General features: G+C 48.7%; 2 protein-coding genes across 5 annotated transcripts in view; one reads left to right on the top strand and one right to left on the bottom strand.

Moving 5' to 3' along the window:
* patj (PATJ crumbs cell polarity complex component) overlaps positions 1 to 3,094 on the bottom strand; it is an 80,814-nt gene extending 77,720 nt beyond the window's left edge. For 2 of the 4 annotated variants that reach the window (XM_084548223.1, XM_084548225.1), the window contains exons 1-3: positions 3,042 to 3,094; positions 2,177 to 2,230; positions 1,283 to 1,461 (exon numbers count right to left, since the gene is read on the bottom strand). In XM_084548223.1, coding sequence (XP_084404349.1) covers positions 1,283 to 1,461; positions 2,177 to 2,198 — 201 coding nt within the window. In that variant the 5' untranslated portion in view covers positions 2,199 to 2,230; positions 3,042 to 3,094. Of the gene's footprint in view, positions 1 to 1,155; positions 1,206 to 1,282; positions 1,462 to 2,176; positions 2,231 to 2,738; positions 2,862 to 3,041 lie in introns of those variants that run through there. The other 2 variants (XM_084548224.1, XM_084548226.1) reach the window with 2 other exon arrangements.
* Positions 3,095 to 3,846: 752 nt separating this feature from the next.
* Positions 3,847 to 14,294, top strand: tm2d1 (TM2 domain containing 1). Its single transcript, XM_084549159.1, has 7 exons — positions 3,847 to 4,011; positions 5,080 to 5,153; positions 7,923 to 8,031; positions 11,178 to 11,269; positions 12,044 to 12,117; positions 13,450 to 13,574; positions 14,135 to 14,294. Exons 1-6 carry the CDS (start codon positions 3,878 to 3,880, stop codon positions 13,558 to 13,560), a joined length of 594 nt encoding a protein of 197 aa, XP_084405285.1. The 5' UTR covers positions 3,847 to 3,877; the 3' UTR covers positions 13,561 to 13,574; positions 14,135 to 14,294.
* Positions 14,295 to 20,022: the final 5,728 nt, after the last annotated feature.

Genomic DNA, 20,022 nt, shown 5'->3' with positions numbered 1-20,022 from the left:
AACTGAGGAAGGGGAGGAGGAGGAGGGAGAGGAGGAGGAGGAGGGAGAGGAGGAAGGGGAGGAGGAGGGAGAAGAGGAGGAGGAGGGAGAGGAGGAAGGGGAGGAGGATGAGGAAGAAGAGGAGGAGGAGGGAGAGGAGGAAGGGGAGGAGGATGAGGAAGAAGAGGAGGAGGAGGGAGAGGAGGAAGGGGAGGAGGAAGGGGAGGAGGATGAGGAAGAAGAGGAGGAGGAGGGAGAGGAGGAGGAGGTAGAGAAAGAGGATGAGGAGAAGGGGAGGAGGATGAGGGATAGGAGGAAGGAGAGGAGGATGAGGAGGAGGAGGGAGAGGAGGAAGGGGAGGAGGAGGGAGAAGAGGAGGAGGAGGGAGAGGAGGAAGGGGAGGAGGATGAGGAAGAAGAGGAGGAGGAGGGAGAGGAGGAAGGGGAGGAGGATGAGGAAGAAGAGGAGGAGGAGGGAGAGGAGGAAGGGGAGGAGGAAGGGGAGGAGGATGAGGAAGAAGAGGAGGAGGAGGGAGAGGAGGAGGAGGGAGAGGAGGAGGAGGTAGAGAAAGAGGATGAGGAGAAGGGGAGGAGGATGAGGGATAGGAGGAAGGAGAGGAGGATGAGGAGGAGGAGGGAGAGGAGGAAGGGGAGGAGGAGGGAGAAGAGGAGGAGGAGGGAGAGGAGGAAGGGGAGGAGGATGAGGAAGAAGAGGAGGAGGAGGGAGAGGAGGAAGGGGAGGAGGATGAGGAAGAAGAGGAGGAGGAGGGAGAGGAGGAAGGGGAGGAGGATGAGGAAGAAGAGGAGGAGGAGGGAGAGGAGGAGGGAGAAGAGGAGGAGGAAGGGGAAGAGGAGGAAGGGGAGGAGGAGGAGGAGGAGGATGAGGAAGAAGAGGAGGAGGAGGGAGAGGAGGAGGAGGTAGAGAAAGAGGATGAGGAGAAGGGGAGGAGGATGAGGAGGATGAGGAGGATGAGGAAGAGGAGAAAGACAAAGAGGAGATGAAGGAGTAGAAGCAGCAGAGTGAGGAGAGAACAGATTTCTTCCATCCATCAGCTTTTAAATGTTTACAGCAGCCCTCTACACCTGGTTATCACTGGTCTCCATGGAAACGACCATCAGCTCTAATAAGGAGCTCTGTGTCTCACCTGGAGGCGGAGCTTCACCTGTCAACACTGACCTATCTGAAGGTGGTGGAGCGCTGCCTCCTGACACCAGTTAGAGGACGTGTTCACGGCTTCCTCCTCCTCCTCCTCCTCCTCCTCCTTAAAGCGGTGGCTCAGGTGGTGCTGCTCAGGTGTTCTTACCTGGAGGCGGAGCTGCTTGATGGAGTGCTGCAGTGTCAGGATGTGGCCGAACAGAGGACTCTGCAGCGCCTCCCTCAGGTTCCCCAGAGTGTCGCTGTGGGTCCACTCCTCCCTCTGGACCAGTTTGGACTGGAGACGCTCCAGAGCTCCCAGGACCTGCTGACGCTCTGCTGAGGACACTGAGGACGGACAGTCACATGATCAACACGTCTCCAACATGATCAGCTGGAGTGATCAGAGGTTGACTGTTTCCATGGAGACAGAGTCAGACACATGCGTTTACATCTCAACATCAATGACTGTTTACTGATGATGAGGAGCATCACATCTACTGGAAACAGGACAGCAGCAGAAGAAGAAGAAGAAATGGACAGGCAAATGACGAGGAGGAGAAGGAGGAGAAGATGAAGCAATAGGAGGAGAAGAAGGAGTAGGAGGAGATGAGGAAGAGGAGGAAACATGGTCAGCAAGAATGGATCAGTTATTAGATGGTTATTAGTGGTCTCCATGGAGACGACCCGCAGCTACCACCTGATTGTCTCCATGGAGACGACCCGCGGCTACCACCTGATTGTCTCCATGGAGACGACCAGCGGCTACCACCTGATTGTCTCCATGGAGACGACCCGCGGCTACCACCTGATTGTCTCCATGGAGACGACCCGCAGCTACCACCTGATTGTCTCCATGGAGACGACCAGCGGCTACCACCTGATTGTCTCCATGGAGACGACCCGCGGCTACCACCTGATTGTCTCCATGGAGACGACCCACAGCTACCACCTGATTGTCTCCATGGAGACGACCCGCAGCTACCACCTGATTGTCTCCATGGAGACGACCAGCAGCTCTCTCCAGTGTAAACTAGACTAGTTAATAATTATCTGACTTTACCTGAGGGGACATTTTCTAACATGGTCGTCTCTCAGTCCAACGTCCTGGATCCACCTGAACAAAGATCAACAGGTTATTTTATTAAACGTCACAGAGAGGAGGAAGAGGAGGAGGAGGAGGAAGAGGAGGAAGAGGAGGAGGAAGAGGAGGAGGAGGAGGAGGAGTGTTTGTCAACATGATCAGATCCATGAGTCACCACGGTAACTGCCAACAGCCCACCTAGTGCATTACTCTGGTTGTTAGTGATCAGCTGCAGTACAGATGTTTCTGACTGAGCTCTGAGTGTGTCCCTGAAGGCCTCAGTCCTCCTCTCACCTGTACACACACCTGAGAAACCAGGAAGTGAAACTGTTCTCTCAGAGGGAGGGGTCGAGAGAACGATACTGTCTTTAAACCAGTAAATAAACAATAAATAACCATTAAACTCTGTCTGGTTTTATTCTACACACCTGATTTAAACACGTGAGAGTTTAAAACATTAAAACCAGCGACAGGTTCATCTGCGACAGGTGCGTCAGGCTTTAAACACGGAGGATAAATCCAGAAACTCTCCAACACAAACCTCATTAACTCCGATAAAACCTCCAGATCAGCTCCTCTGAGTCTTTAAACCTCGCAGCTTCACCGAGACACGGATTTAAACAACTTTACGGGAGTTTCTCCTCCATCAGCTGATAACTTTACACGACTAGCACTCGGCTAGCCGCTAGCATGCTAACTTAGCTGGTCCGAAAGCGACTAGAAATAACTCGTCTCATTAAAACTCAGACGGAGAATCACTCAGAAGGTGAAGCAGCAGAGGTTCTCGTGAAAATAATCACATTTAAAAGGTTTAAACTGGATTTAAACTGGTTTTAAAACTCACACAAAGTCGATCCAGATTGGCACAAGTGTCGCTTTAATGCTGCCTTCGCGGGCTGTCGGAAATATCAACCACCCCTGCCCTGAATATTTTAATCATCAGATCTTTGTAATGTTATAATTTAGTTATATTATTTAACCTAAGTCGTTTTATTTAGCTCCGCTGTGTTTCTGTTCACTAAGAACAAAGTAACTTTTAAAGATTTGCATTGCACCAAATGTACATTAAAAACAAAATAATCTAATTTTAGCATCTGTTTATTAACATTTAGAAATTAATCTGTTTAGAAAGATCCACTTATAAAAACTAAATACTATAATACTTCATATTTTTGGTTATAAATAAAGAACATAGAGAAACTTTTGCATGAGCTTAAAAACTAAACTAAATGATAAAACTATTCCTTTTTTAATAAGTAATACATTCTGGGTACAACTCTATCAAACTTAACTTTAAAAATACTTGTACTTTTATATTTGTTTTTGGGGAATTATTGTCCATTATTGTAAATAACTGATGCAGTTAAGTCTTGTACAAATGTCAAACACAAAATATAATATCACACTAAAGAAATAAATATTATACATCTGGTTTCACATCCGTTAGTGAACAAGTTAAAGAAAACTAAAAGATTCACAAAAGTATTTTATAACTGATGTTATTATAAAGATAATTTATAAAACGTCGGATCAAATAAAACCATTAATAATAAAAACAAATAACACAAACGGAGTCACTTTTAACGTATTTAGTTCTTAAAACATTTCTCTTATCGTTTGTCATAGTCGTCTGGATTACCACAACCCTGAAGGCAACGCCCCGTCACGTGACGCAGCAACATGGCGTCCTCCTGGAGACGGCTAGCTTCTTTACGCTCCGGGATATGGAGCCTCTTGTTTTACTGCCTTTACTCCCATTTAAAGTTCGTTCTGAGCGAAGACGCGGGCAGCTGCGAAAACCTGAGACTCGGACAATATCCTTTAATTCATGTTTGGTCTCTTTACGGGAACGTAACTGAGCTAAATATGGCGGCTAGCCGAGGCTAACGTTAGCTTAGCTTAATGTAACGACAGGGTAATAAACAGTAAAATACTGTACTAACTAAATACTGTAGGTATGCAGCGTTACTCTGGTTTTAACTATAATGTTATTGTGTTATAAACCACAGAGAACACGGAAGTATTTATTGTTTTAACGAGCAGGACTGCAGCTAATAATTAATTTATAAGAACAGATTAGCTTCAGTGTTTCTAACCGACAGTTAACGGTCAGTGAATCCTAATGAGCTGCAGCTCTAATTACAAGTTGATCATTTATTTTGATTTGATTTCAGAGCAGCTGTGGAACAGTGGCCACTTCATTAGGTACAGCAGTGAGACGATTCACCACCTGGTTCAGGTTGAATCAGTCTGTCAGACATGGTCAGACTCAGGAGGAGCTACCTGTTGGCAGGTGAAGATCTGGGACAGGAAGCTCTTCAGGTGTTTGGTTTTTCACAATAAAAGCAGAGAACTGATCATTTCTTCCTCTTATTTGACCCTTGATGCTCTAAAATCAATCTGTGAATGATCAGAGGAAACAGATGCAGAGAACTGTTGGTCCCAGTCTGACAGTTCTCCTGAGATGAAGACAACCAGCTGGAGGCTAGAAACTCAACAGAAAGGCACTGGCCACTTCATTAGGTACAGCAGTGACTCTGGTGTTCAGCTTTAGTTTCTACTAACAGAGAGATGTTGATTCTACTGTGTTTTCATTGTGTAGATCTATTGAACTGCAGCTGGTTCTAAAACATGGATCATCTCCTCAAATCAATCCAGTTTAACTCCATCCTCCACAATCATCATCAGGTCAACCACCACCTTTCTGACGCTGCTTCTACGTCAACTGGTGTACCTAATGAAGTGGCCAGTGTACCTAATGAAGTGGCCAGTGTACCTAATGAAGTGGCCAGTGTACCTAATGAAGTGGCCAGTGTACCTAATGAAGTGGCCGTTATTTAGATTCTCTGACAGAAACGTGTGGCCTCCTTCACTCTGCTCATGTATCTGTGTCGAGATCCAAAGATCGATGAATCCACCCAGGAGCCGGAGAACTGCAGGGACACGATGGCGTTCGGTGAGTCTGAGTCTGGGTCTGAGTCTGAGTCTGGGTCTGAGTCTGGGTCTGAGTCTATGTCTGGGTCTGGGTCTGGGTCTATGTCTGGGTCTGGGTCTGGGTCTGGGTCTATGTCTGGGTCTGGGTCTGAGTCTGAGTCTGAGTCTGGGTCTGGGTCTGGGTCTGAGTCTGGGTCTGAGTCTATGTCTGGGTCTGAGTCTGGGTCTGGGTCTATGTCTGGGTCTGAGTCTGGGTCTGGGTCTGGGTCTATGTCTGAGTCTGAGTCTGAGTCTGGGTCTATGTCTGAGTCTGAGTCTGGGTCTGGGTCTATGTCTGAGTCTGAGTCTGGGTCTGGGTCTATGTCTGAGTCTGAGTCTGGGTCTATGTCTGAGTCTGAGTCTGGGTCTGGGTCTGGGTCTATGTCTGGGTCTATGTCTGAGTCTGGGTCTGGGTCTGGGTCTATGTCTATGTCTGAGTCTGAGTCTGGGTCTGGGTCTGGGTCTATGTCTGGGTCTGGGTCTATGTCTATGTCTATGTCTATGTCTATGTCTGAGTCTGGGTCTGGGTCTGGGTCTATGTCTGGGTCTGAGTCTGGGTCTATGTCTGGGTCTGGGTCTGAGTCTGGGTCTGAGTCTGAGTCTGAGTCTGGGTCTATGTCTGGGTCTATGTCTGGGTCTATGTCTGAGTCTGGGTCTGGGTCTGAGTCTGGGTCTGAGTCTGGGTCTGAGTCTATGTCTGGGTCTGAGTCTGGGTCTGGGTCTATGTCTGGGTCTGAGTCTGGGTCTGGGTCTATGTCTGGGTCTATGTCTATGTCTGAGTCTGGGTCTGAGTCTGAGTCTGGGTCTGGGTCTATGTCTGGGTCTGGGTCTATGTCTGGGTCTGAGTCTGGGTCTATGTCTGGGTCTGGGTCTGGGTCTGAGTCTGAGTCTATGTCTGGGTCTGGGTCTGGGTCTATGTCTGGGTCTGGGTCTGAGTCTGGGTCTGGGTCTATGTCTGGGTCTATGTCTGGGTCTGGGTCTGGGTCTATGTCTGGGTCTGAGTCTGGGTCTGGGTCTGAGTCTGAGTCTGAGTCTGGGTCTGAGTCTATGTCTGGGTCTGAGTCTGGGTCTGGGTCTGGGTCTATGTCTGAGTCTGGGTCTGGGTCTGAGTCTGGGTCTATGTCTGGGTCTGGGTCTGAGTCTGGGTCTGAGTCTGGGTCTGGGTCTGAGTCTGAGTCTGAGTCTGGGTCTGAGTCTGGGTCTGGGTCTGGGTCTGAGTCTATGTCTGGGTCTGGGTCTGGGTCTGAGTCTATGTCTGGGTCTGAGTCTGAGTCTGGGTCTGGGTCTGAGTCTGGGTCTGGGTCTGAGTCTATGTCTGGGTCTATGTCTGGGTCTGGGTCTGAGTCTGGGTCTGGGTCTGAGTCTGGGTCTGGGTCTGGGTCTGAGTCTGGGTCTGGGTCTGAGTCTATGTCTGGGTCTGAGTCTGAGTCTGAGTCTGGGTCTGGGTCTGAGTCTGAGTCTGGGTCTGGGTCTGGGTCTATGTCTGAGTCTGAGTCTGGGTCTGGGTCTATGTCTATGTCTATGTCTATGTCTGAGTCTGGGTCTGGGTCTATGTCTGGGTCTGAGTCTGAGTCTGGGTCTGGGTCTATGTCTATGTCTGAGTCTGAGTCTGGGTCTGGGTCTGGGTCTATGTCTGGGTCTGGGTCTGAGTCTGAGTCTGAGTCTGGGTCTGGGTCTGGGTCTGGGTCTGAGTCTGGGTCTGAGTCTATGTCTGGGTCTGAGTCTGAGTCTGGGTCTGGGTCTGGGTCTGAGTCTGAGTCTGAGTCTGAGTCTATGTCTGGGTCTGGGTCTATGTCTATGTCTATGTCTGAGTCTGGGTCTGGGTCTATGTCTGGGTCTGAGTCTGAGTCTGGGTCTGGGTCTGGGTCTATGTCTATGTCTGAGTCTGGGTCTGGGTCTGGGTCTATGTCTGGGTCTGGGTCTGAGTCTGGGTCTGAGTCTGAGTCTGGGTCTGGGTCTGAGTCTGGGTCTGAGTCTGGGTCTGGGTCTGAGTCTGGGTCTGGGTCTATGTCTATGTCTATGTCTGAGTCTGGGTCTGGGTCTATGTCTGGGTCTGGGTCTGAGTCTGGGTCTGGGTCTGGGTCTGGGTCTATGTCTGGGTCTGGGTCTGAGTCTGGGTCTGGGTCTGGGTCTGAGTCTGGGTCTGGGTCTGAGTCTATGTCTGGGTCTGAGTCTGGGTCTGGGTCTGGGTCTATGTCTGAGTCTGAGTCTGGGTCTATGTCTGAGTCTGAGTCTGGGTCTGGGTCTGGGTCTATGTCTGAGTCTGGGTCTGGGTCTATGTCTGGGTCTGGGTCTGAGTCTGAGTCTGGGTCTGGGTCTGAGTCTGGGTCTATGTCTGGGTCTGAGTCTGGGTCTGAGTCTGGGTCTATGTCTGGGTCTGAGTCTGGGTCTGGGTCTGAGTCTGAGTCTGAGTCTGGGTCTGAGTCTGGGTCTGGGTCTGAGTCTGGGTCTGGGTCTGAGTCTATGTCTGGGTCTGGGTCTGAGTCTGGGTCTGGGTCTATGTCTATGTCTGAGTCTGGGTCTGGGTCTATGTCTGGGTCTGGGTCTGAGTCTGAGTCTGGGTCTGGGTCTGAGTCTGGGTCTATGTCTGGGTCTGAGTCTGGGTCTGAGTCTGGGTCTATGTCTGGGTCTGAGTCTGGGTCTGGGTCTGAGTCTATGTCTGGGTCTGAGTCTGGGTCTGGGTCTGACAGGATCAAGCTGAAAATAAAAGAAGTCAAGGATGAAGTTTTAATAATCATGTGTGTTTCTGTAGTGGAGTGTCTCCCGGCTCCAAACATCAGCTGTCGTCTCTCCAACGGGACGGAGTTCAGGTTCAGTGGTGACGAGGTCGGATTCAACAAAACCATCTCCTGCAGGAACGTGTGAGTTTATTACAGAGATCTGGATCGTACCATCATTACAGAGATCTGGATCGTACCAACATTACAGAGATCTGGATCGTACCAACATTAGACAGATCTGGATCGTACCATCATTAGACAGATCTGGATCGTACCAACATTACAGAGATCTGGATCGTACCAACATTAGACAGATCTGGATCGTACCATCATTAGACAGATCTGGATCGTACCATCATTAGTAGGCGCGTTCGACTTGATGCAGATCTGTCTGAGTCTGACTTGACGTGATGCATGCTGGGTAGAACAAGTTCATTTTAACCAATCATATTCGAGATCTATGAGCATGACAACCCAGCATGCATCACGTCAAGTCAGATCTGCACAGATCTGCATGAAGTCGAACGCGCCTTGAGTCTGACTTGACGTGATGCATCCTGGGATGGACGCAATGCATGCTGGGATGGACGCAATGCATTCTGGTTAGAAATCCTGTCCGACTTGAGTCAGACGGGGAGGGACTTAACACTACGTCACCATGTCACATGACCTTAAAATATCGCGGGAGTCTTCGCCTGCAGTCAGATCTTGCAGTTGCTCTCCACGAACTGCACGACCGGAAACCCGCCCTCATGACGTCAGGTCAAAGACGTGATTGGGCAGTTTGGGAGGAATCTCCTCATGACGATTTTGACGTTTCTCGCTTCGTTATGTTGGAATATGCGAAAATGAACAGAAATGGAAGGGATACCTTCTTATGTGTGATTTCTGCAACAATGGTAGGCTGGCCTACTGAAAACGTTGTACATCTGACTGCAGTTCAATGCAGAGTTCATTTCTTCCATTAAACAGTAAAAAGGCATTTTTAACATGTTGGTAACAGTAGAATAAGCGGGATAATGGACTTCACTCCATTAGACTATCCGAAAATAAAATTAGCCCTGGGCTATTGGCTCAACTGTCAGCACGCTCGCCTCCCGATCCGAGGTGCTGCTGGTTCGAGTCCGGGCGTGTGCAGAGCTGAATCAGGCAGTTCTACGTTCTTACGTTCTAAGGCTTCACGTTGGGCCGTTTTACCATCTAGAACGCTTGCATTCAATTTGTAGAAGTGTCGTCCATTATCCTTTACTTATATCGTAGTACTGCTTCTTCAGTATCATCCTAAATTGGTTTAGTGGGTAACACGTCAGTCTGGCGATCGGCCGTCCGTAGTTCAATTCTTGTTAACGGTTAGTAGATTTTTGGGGTTCTTCTTCACACCTGTCTGTCCAGAAATGAAAACAAATGGCATTTAATCTCCATCTCAATATTTCTGTGAATTCGTTTCATGGTTGAGTTACAGGTGCTAAACGACTTTGGGTGTAAAAGTAAATATTCAAATAAGTAGCCTAATCAGCAGTTCATTTTCACCAAGATTGGAGACCAAAGCACTATGCTACTTAATCCTTATTCAGTAGATTTGCTGCTATTCACAATCCTTTGCATACAGCATGCTTGTTGTAACACGGGTATAAATTCCGGTAACTCCAAAGCTTCTATTTCGTCGGCAACAACGAATGCAAACACCGCGAGATCCGCCATTGTTTACACGAAGTTGACCGTGTCCGACTTGTCTGCAGCCGTTTTATGCTCCACCCCTACAGTCGGCGTAAGATCACGCTGACGTAAGCAAGTCAGACTCAGACAGGCGCAGACAAGTCGAACGCGCCTAAAAGTCAGATCTGGATCGTACCATCATTAGACAGATCTGGATCGTACCATCATTAGTCAGATCTGGATCGTACCATCATTAGGCGCGTTCGACTTCATGCAGATCTGAGCAGATCTGACTTGACGTGATGCATGCTGGGTAGAACAAGTTCATTTTAACCAATCATATTCGAGATCTATGAGCATGACAACCCAGCATGCATCACGTCAAGTCAGACTCAGACAGATCTGCATCAAGTCGAACGCGCCTACTAGTCAGATCTGGATCGTACCATCATTAGACAGATCTGGATCGTACCATCATTAGACAGATCTGGATCGTACCATCATTAGACAGATCTGGATCGTACCATCATTACAGAGATCTGGATCGTACCATCATTACAGAGATCTGGATCGTACCATCATTAGTCAGATCTGGATCGTACCATCATTAGACAGATCTGGATCGTACCATCATTACAGAGATCTGGATCGTACCATCATTAGACAGATCTGGATCGTACCATCATTACAGAGATCTGGATCGTACCATCATTAGACAGATCTGGATCGTACCATCATTACAGAGATCTGGATCGTACCATCATTAGACAGATCTGGATCGTACCATCATTACAGAGATCTGGATCGTACCATCATTAGTCAGATCTGGATCGTACCATCATTACAGAGATCTGGATCGTACCAACATTAGACAGATCTGGATCGTACCATCATTACAGAGATCTGGATCGTACCATCATTAGTCAGATCTGGATCGTACCATCATTAGTCAGATCTGGATCGTACCATCATTAGACAGCTCTGGATCGTACCATCATTAGTCAGATCTGGATCGTACCATCATTAGTCAGATCTGGATCGTACCATCATTAGAGGGATGTCTATCCAGAGTCATGTGAACTTGTCGTCTGGTGGAGGAGTTTAGGTTTTTATCAGGAGCTCCTTCTTCTTCTCCTTCACTTTCTCCTCCTGTCTTCTTTCCTTCTCCTTTCTTTGTCGTTCTCCTCCTCCTTTTATCGTCTCCGTCCCCATCTTCTTGTTTCTTCTCCTCCTTCTCCTGCTTCACCTTCTCCACCTCCTGCTTTTTCTTCTACTCCTCTTTCATAAACTCCTTCTCCTCTTCTCTTCTTGTTCTCTCTTCCTCCTCCTCCCTTTTCTCCTCTTTCTGCTGCTCCATTCCTCCTCTCCTCCTCCTTCTGTCACCTCCTCCTTCTACTTTACCTTCTCCTCCCTATATTTCCTCCCTTTTCTCTTTCTTGTTTTCTCCTCCTCTTCCAACGGCTCTAGTTGTGTCAGTTTTCTATTATTAGACGATCTCTTATGTCCTATGTTTATATATTATATATATGTTTATATATTATATATGTTTATATATTATATATATATTATATATTATATATTATATATATTATATTATATTATATGTGTGTGTGTGTGTGTGTTTCCTGTAGGAGCGGTTATTCCTATAAAGTGGCCGTGGCGTTGTCTCTGTTTCTGGGCTGGCTGGGAGCCGATCGTTTCTACCTGGGATATCCTGCTCTAGGTAAACATCCAGCTCCTCCTCATCCTCTTCCTCCTCTTTTACTCCACCACCCCTCCTCTTTCCTCTCCTCCTTCCCCATCAGCTTCATTTTCCTCCTCTTCCTCTACGGCCTCCTTCTCCTCTTCCTCCTTCTCCTCTTCCTTCTCCCTCTCTACCCCCTCCTCCTTCCTTTAGCACCTCCTTCTTCTTATCTTCCTCTTCCTCCTCTCTTTCTCCTCCTTCAGTAATATTTCATTAATTTTTTCTAATGTATTTTATAAACTGTTTATTTTCTTCCTCAGGAGATCTGGTTTCTATCACTTCTTCTTCTTCTCTCCCTCTCTCCTCTGTCAGTTCTTCTTCTCTGTGTTATAAATGTGTAGCTGTTCTGTCATCACAATGATTTTAAACCTGAGGACTCAGCTCTGATAATAAACCACATCAATGATCATTTAATAGTTTTTTAATTCCTCCAGATGCTGGAGAGTTTAATCACAGCACCATCTAGTGGCCATGAGAGGAAGTGCAGCCGTCCTCCACCTCATAAACAGGTGGTGTTGTCCTTTAACGGTTAAACCAGAGCGTCTGTTTGTCACGGCTCAGGAAACAAAGAGAGTTCTGATTAACGTCCTTTAATGGAGGCGGGTTACAGGATGGAGGACGGCTGGACCCCTCAACACCTGGACCCCTCAACACCTGGTCTGATCTGGATCAGGTCGGCCGCTGCTGAGCCAAGTCTGATTTATTTGATGAATGAAATCAAACCCTCACCGTTTCCTCCTCTCGCTCCCTCAGGCCTGTTGAAGTTCTGCACCGTTGGTTTCTGTGGAATCGGGACGCTCATCGACTTCATACTGATCGCCATGCAGGTGAGTCACACACCTGATCAGGTGACCAGGACGCCAGCTTTAATCTGACCTGCAGGACAAACCTCAGAATTAACAAAAGACACCAGTGGATTAGCTTAGCTTAGCATAAACACTGTAAACAGAGTTAGCAGAGCGCTGCTGGACGTCTACCTGGTTTAGTTTTAGACGTCATTCATACCAGACTCAGTCCAGCTGGACAACGACTCACCTCTGTTCCTGTGGATATAATCTATATTTACTTCAGTCTCTACTTCTTGTACATTTGTTCATATGCTAATTCTGTACATTGTTTTGCTTGTACTATTTTATTTTACTAGATTTTTACTTATATTTCATTTTTATGTGCAACTAAGTTACTGTGAACAAGTTATTCCCCTCGTGGATCAATAAAGTCAAGAGGTCGATATGAGCAGAAACATGGTAGCTGTTAGCATCACCATTAGCATCACCATTAGCATCACCATTAGCATCACCGTTAGCTTCACCATTAGCTTCACCGTTAGCTTCACCGTTAGCTTCACCATTAGCATCACCATTAGCTTCACCATTAGCATCATCATTAGCATCACCATTAGCATCACCATTAGCTTCACCATTAGCTTCACCATTAGCATCACCATTAGCTTCACCATTAGCATCACCATTAGCTTCACCATTAGCATTGTTGAACATTAGCTTCACCATTAGCATCACCATTAGCTTCACCATTAGCTTCACCATTAGCATTGTTGAACATTAGCTTCACCATTAGCTTCACCGTTAGCTTCACCGTTAGCATCACCATTAGCTTCACCGTTAGCATCACCATTAGCATCACCATTAGCTTCACCGTTAGCATCACCATTAGCTTCACCGTTAGCATCACCATTAGCATCACCATTAGCTTCACCGTTAGCATCACCATTAGCATCTAGAGACTCAGACTCGGGACTGAGGTTTATTATTATTATTTATACTGATGTTTATTTTGATATTTGTGACATGTCTACATTATTCTGTTTGTTTTATTTTAACACCTCTGATATGTAATATTGGCTCATTTTAGTCTAATGTTTGTGTTTCATGTGTTTTGAGTCATTTTTATGAGGCTGGTTATATCAGACTGAATTAAGACGTAGACCATGTTTAATCTGGAAGATTTAAAAGTTTAAAAGTGGATGTTCTGTGTAACCCGTGTAACGTGTGTAACCCATGTAACGTGTGTAACGTGTGTAACCCGTGTAACGTGTGTAACCCATGTAACATGTGTAACGTGTGTAACCCGTGTAACATGTGTAACCCGTGTAACATGTGTAACCCGTGTAACGTGTGTAACCCGTGTGACCCGTGCAGATCGTGGGACCGGCCGACGGATCAAACTACATCGTGGATTATTACGGAGCCCGTCTGACCCGTCTGTCCATCAACAACCAGACGTACAGGAAGCCTCACCCGACTCTGTGAACCAACACCAGACCGTAAGTCCAGTCCTCTCCGTTTGTCTTCCACATCTCAGAGTCAAACAAAAATGAAAACGTGCTCCGACATGAATCATCTGTCTCAGTCTCCTCCCTGAGGAGCACAAGTTAAATATCAGAGACGACTGCTCTGTGGCCAAGGTTCAAACTGAACTTCCTCCCAAGGACAAGACAACTGAAGACTTTCCCTCCAGACCAGGCGAGGAAGAACAGAGAGCTTCAGCTGGACTGGTCTGAGGCTCAGAGTCACTTCCTGGTCCAGACCTAGCTCAGAATGAATCAGACTAAACTCCAGAACTGATCCTGAACCAGAGTCCAGTCAGAAACCTGCAGATTTTAGATGGCTGGTTTCTGAAGCTTGGTCCTCTCAGGGATCCACCAGAGACCATGAACCTCCTCTTCCTCCTCTTCCTCTGGTGTTTGTGTTGGTTTATTTCAGACCTAGACAGAATGAATGGACCCTGTTACTGATCAGGACGTCCCAGTTAGAGACAAACATGGACCAGAGTGTGTGTTGTGTAAATGAACCTCTCTTTGTCTCTTTGTCTCTTTGTCTCCAGGTGGAATCAGACGATGAACACATGACTCCACTCATCCTCCAGGCTTCAGCCTCTCTTTGTCCGTGTTGCTCCTGTTAAACTGAAGGTTCATCCGTTCATGTGTCCTGATGTTTGTTTATTCCTGAAGATGCTGTAAATAAAAGAGTTTTCTGTTGATCCACACCAGACTGATCATTACCAGCACCAGACATGAACTAAGACGTCTAATCATGAAAGATGGGGAGGGGAGGAGACAATGAAGGAGGAAGGAGAACCAACAGGAGATTAAAGGAGAGGAGGAGGAGGACGAGGAGGTCATGCCTCTTCCTCAGGGAGACGTCGACCTGTCAGAGTAAATGTCTCCTCTACTGGGAGATAAAACCATATTTAAAGATCAGACACTGTTAGGAGGAGGAGCAGGAGGAGGAGGAGCAGCAGCTCTTCATCAGCAAACTCAAACTCACTGTAATCAGATTACTGAAGTAAAGTTACTCTAGTAGGAGGACGGTGAATCTGATCTCCAGAGGTTTTAACTCTCCTCCTGTCTGAACGTCAACCTGGCCACTTCATTAGGTACACTGGCCACTTCATTAGGTACACTGGCCACTTCATTAGGTACACCAGTTGATGTAGAAGCAGCGTCAGAAAGGTGGTGGTTGACCTGATGATGATTGTGGAGGATGGAGTTAAACTGGATTGATTTGAGGAGATGATCCATGTTTTAGAACCAGCTACAGTTCAATAGATCTACACAATGAAAACACAGTAGAATCAACATCTCTCTCAGTTAGTAGAAACTAAAGCTGAACACCAGAGTCACTGCTGTACCTAATGAAGTGGCCAGGGAGTGTTTGGACAGTATAGATCATTATAGATGTTTATTAACTGGTTGTTGGAGACGTTCCACCAGGTCTCTGGTCTCTGGTCTCTGGTCTCTGCTGTGGTTTGTTGGAGCAGAAGGACATGAGAAGGAGACAGACTGATCCTAAAGGCTGGACATGTCGTTGGCAGAGAGGTGGAGACGTTTGTCTCAGTGAGGGACAGGAGGACACTGGACAAACGTCTCTCCATCATGGACAGTCCATCTGATCCACTCCACCAGACTATAGAGGGACAGTGGATCTCTTTCTCCATCAGACTGACCCACTCCCACAGTGAACAGGACGTCATTCATCCTCCACAACAACATGACTCCATGTTATTACTGTTAATGACACTATTATCATTAATGTGGAGAGAATACAGATTCTTCTGTCTCTGTTTCTTGTACATTTGTTCATATGTTAATTCTGTACAGTTTTGCTTTTACCATTTTGTTTGATTTTATTTATATTTCATTTTATTTAATTGTTATTTTACTTCTGTGTTTTTTTTTTAATGTGCAGCTAAGTTACTGTGACCAAGTCATTTCCCTTGTGGATGAATAAAGTTTATCTAAATTATAATTTAATTTAATTTGAGAATAAACTTCCAGAGAAACATTAATTGATAAACCTTTAATTAATCAATGAACAGTTTTTTCTTCAGAGCGAGTGGAAACGTGAGGAGAGGGTTTACATTAGAATGTGTCCACTAGTGTACCTAATGAAGTGGCCGGGGGTCTTAACAAGCTTTAGATTTTATTCTGTTCTAGAAGTTTTTTGTTTGTTTTTATTTTTTTATTATTAGTTCAGAAAAAAGTTCCTCATTGATCAACCACACACACACACACACACACACACACACAGCCCTACCTGCTGGTGGTCTGCTCCTATTGGCTGAGGCCGTCTGGTGGGTGTGGTATTGATCAGGACCCACTGAGTGTGGAGCTCATCACTATTCACCGTGGAGACGCTCTCTCTTTGATTAATGCTAATTCCTGTGTGGACGTGGGGCGCCTTAATCCTCTCCTCTAATTGGTCTTCCATTACGGCTGAAGGGGGATATCTGGGGGGGGCGTGTCCGGGGCCCCTTCGTTAAGATGGTGTCACCGTGGTAACCGATGTGAATGGATGAGGCCACTGGTGTTAAACTGCAGCCAGTGAAGGAACCAGAGGAAAATTATTCTAGAAGAAAAATTAGAGAAGAGAAACTTTTAACTTTTAACTTTTAACTTCTGGTTCCTGAGAGTTTCTGAATAAAAACATCAGAGGAGACAAAGAGCATCAGTCCGTCCTGACCACGTTAATACTTAACCTTAATAAAACACAACACGACTCCAGGAAGTGATGAAGCAGCAGGAAGGTGAGGAAAGAAAGAAAAGTAAAGAGTTTAACCTGCAGGGGGCAGGTCCTCCTCCTGACCTCTCCTGTCCTCCTCCTGTCCTCCTCCTGTCCTCCTGTCCTCCTCCTGTCCTCCTGTCCTCCTCCTGTCCTCCTCCTGACCTCCTCCTGACCTCCTGACCTCCTCCTGACCTCCTGACCTCCTGACCTCCTCCTGACCTCCTGACCTCCTCCTGACCTCCTCCTGACCTCCTCCTGACCTCCTGACCTCCTCCTGACCTCCTCCTGTCCTCCTCCTGTCCTCCTCCTGACCTCCTGTCCTCCTCCTGACCTCCTGACCTCCTCCTGTCCTCCTCCTGACCTCCTGACCTCCTCCTGACCTCCTCCTGACCTCCTGACCTCCTCCTGTCCTCCTCCTGACCTCCTCCTGACCTCCTGACCTCCTCCTGACCTCCTCCTGACCTCCTCCTGACCTCCTGACCTCCTCCTGTCCTCCTCCTGACCCTCCTCCTGACCTCCTCCTGTCCTCCTCCTGACCTCCTCCTGACCTCCTGACCTCCTCCTGACCTCCTCCTGTCCTCCTCCTGACCTCCTGACCTCCTGACCTCCTCCTGACCTCCTCCTGACCTCCTGACCTCCTCCTGACCTCCTCCTGACCTCCTGACCTCCTCCTGACCTCCTGACCTCCTCCAGACCTCCTCCTGACCTCCTGTCCTCCTCCTGACCTCCTCCTGTCCTCCTCCTGTCCTCCTCCTGACCTCCTGTCCTCCTCCTGTCCTCCTCCTGACCTCCTCCAGACCTCCTCCTGACCTCCTGTCCTCCTCCTGACCTCCTCCTGTCCTCCTCCTGACCTCCTCCTGTCCTCCTGTCCTCCTGACCTCCTCCTGTCCTCCTCCTGACCTCCTCCTGTCCTCCTGTCCTCCTGACCTCCTCCTGTCCTCCTCCTGACCTCCTCCTGTCCTCCTGTCCTCCTCCTGACCTCCTCCTGACCTCCTCCTGTCCTCCTCCTGACCTCCTCCTGTCCTCCTGTCCTCCTCCTGACCTCCTCCTGACCTCCTCCTGTCCTCCTGACCTCCTCCTGAACCTCCTCCTGACCTCCTGTCCTCCTCCTGACCTCCTCCTGTCCTCCTCCTGACCTCCTGTCCTCCTCCTGACCTCCTCCTGTCCTCCTGACCTCCTCCTGACCTCCTCCTGACCTCCTCCTGTCCTCCTGACCTCCTCCTGTCCTCCTCCTGACCTCCTCCTGACCTCCTGTCCTCCTCCTGACCTCCTCCTGTCCTCCTCCTGACCTCCTGACCTCCTCCTGACCTCCTCCTGTCCTCCTGACCTCCTCCTGTCCTCCTCCTGACCTCCTCCTGACCTCCTGACCTCCTCCTGACCTCCTCCCTGTCCTCCTCCTGACCTCCTCCTGTCCTCCTCCTGACCTCCTCCTGACCTCCTCCTGACCTCCTGACCTCCTCCTGTCCTCCTCCTGACCTCCTCCTGTCCTCCTCCTGTCCTCCTCCTGACCTCCTGACCTCCTCCTGACCTCCTGACCTCCTCCTGACCTCCTCCTGACCTCCTCCTGACCTCCTGACCTCCTCCTGACCTCCTCCTGTCCTCCTCCTGTCCTCCTCCTGACCTCCTGTCCTCCTCCTGACCTCCTGACCTCCTCCTGTCCTCCTCCTGACCTCCTGACCTCCTCCTGTCCTCCTCCTGACCTCCTCCTGACCTCCTCCTGACCTCCTGACCTCCTCCTGACCTCCTCCTGACCTCCTGACCTCCTGACCTCCTCCTGACCTCCTCCTGACCTCCTGACCTCCTCCTGTCCTCCTCCTGACCTCCTCCTGACCTCCTCCTGTCCTCCTCCTGACCTCCTCCTGACCTCCTGACCTCCTCCTGACCTCCTCCTGTCCTCCTCCTGACCTCCTGACCTCCTCCTGACCTCCTGACCTCCTCCTGACCTCCTCCTGACCTCCTCCTGACCTCCTGACCTCCTCCTGACCTCCTGACCTCCTCCAGACCTCCTCCTGACCTCCTGTCCTCCCTCCTGACCTCCTCCTGTCCTCCTCCTGTCCTCCTCCTGACCTCCTGTCCTCCTCCTGTCCTCCTCCTGACCTCCTCCAGACCTCCTCCTGACCTCCTCCTGACCTCCTGTCCTCCTCCTGACCTCCTCCTGTCCTCCTCCTGACCTCCTCCTGTCCTCCTGTCCTCCTGACCTCCTCCTGTCCTCCTCCTGACCTCCTCCTGTCCTCCTGTCCTCCTGACCTCCTCCTGTCCTCCTCCTGACCTCCTCCTGTCCTCCTGTCCTCCTCCTGACCTCCTCCTGACCTCCTCCTGTCCTCCTCCTGACCTCCTCCTGTCCTCCTGTCCTCCTCCTGACCTCCTCCTGACCTCCTCCTGTCCCTCCTGACCTCCTCCTGACCTCCTCCTGACCTCCTGTCCTCCTCCTGACCTCCTCCTGTCCTCCTCCTGACCTCCTGTCCTCCTCCTGACCTCCTCCTGTCCTCCTGACCTCCTCCTGACCTCCTCCTGACCTCCTCCTGTCCTCCTGACCTCCTCCTGTCCTCCTCCTGACCTCCTCCTGACCTCCTCCTGACCTCCTGTCCTCCTCCTGACCTCCTCCTGTCCTCCTCCTGACCTCCTGACCTCCTCCTGACCTCCTCCTGTCCTCCTGACCTCCTCCTGTCCTCCTCCTGACCTCCTCCTGACCTCCTCCTGACCTCCTGACCTCCTCCTGACCTCCTCCTGTCCTCCTGACCTCCTCCTGTCCTCCTCCTGACCTCCTCCTGACCTCCTCCTGACCTCCTGACCTCCTCCTGACCTCCTCCTGACCTCCTGTCCTCCTCCTGACCTCCTCCTGTCCTCCTCCTGACCTCCTCCTGACCTCCTCCTGTCCTCCTCCTGACCTCCTCGGTGCAGCCCTCCATCACAGTCACTAACATAACTATGAAGTTAAAGAAGTCTCATCTAAGAACTTTACTAGTTACATGAAGTCATTGACCTCTGACCTCTGACACATATTTAATCAGTGGACAGTAGAGTGGATGATGGATTAGCATTTAGCATTTAGCATTTGGTTCCTGGAATGAATCCTTCTTGTGTCCAGATATGAAGTGAAACAGTAAAACATTGAAGTCTGGACTTTACTGTTTAAGATATTAAATGGTTTAAGATGTATTTACTTCTTCATGTGTTCATCCTTCATGGTTTCATCCTTCATGGTTTCACCCTTCATGTGTTCATCCTTCATGTGTTCATCCTTCATGGTTTCACCCTTCATGTGTTCACCCTTCATGTGTTCACCCTTCATGGTTTCATCCTTCATGGTTTCATCCTTCATGTGTTCACCCTTCATGTGTTCATCCTTCATGGTTTCATCCTTCATGTGTTCACCCTTCATGGTTTCATCCTTCATGGTTTCATCCTTCATGGTTTCACCCTTCATGGTTTCATCCTTCATGTGTTCATCCTTCATGTGTTCATCCTTCATGGTTTCACCCTTCATGTGTTCATCCTTCATGTGTTCATACCTTCATGGTTTCACCCTTCATGTGTTCACCCTTCATGTGTTCACCCTTCATGGTTTCACCCTTCATGGTTTCATCCTTCATGGTTTCATCCTTTCATGTGTTCACCCTTCATGTGTTCATCCTTCATGGTTTCACCCTTCATGTGTTCATCCTTCATGGTTTCATCCTTCATGGTTTCACCCTTCATGGTTTCATC

Source organism: Chelon labrosus (assembly GCF_963514085.1).
Source record: "Chelon labrosus genome assembly, chromosome: 7".
In the NCBI taxonomy this organism is placed as follows: Eukaryota; Metazoa; Chordata; class Actinopteri; order Mugiliformes; family Mugilidae; genus Chelon; species Chelon labrosus.
This window is presented reverse-complemented; position numbering and strand designations above follow the sequence as displayed.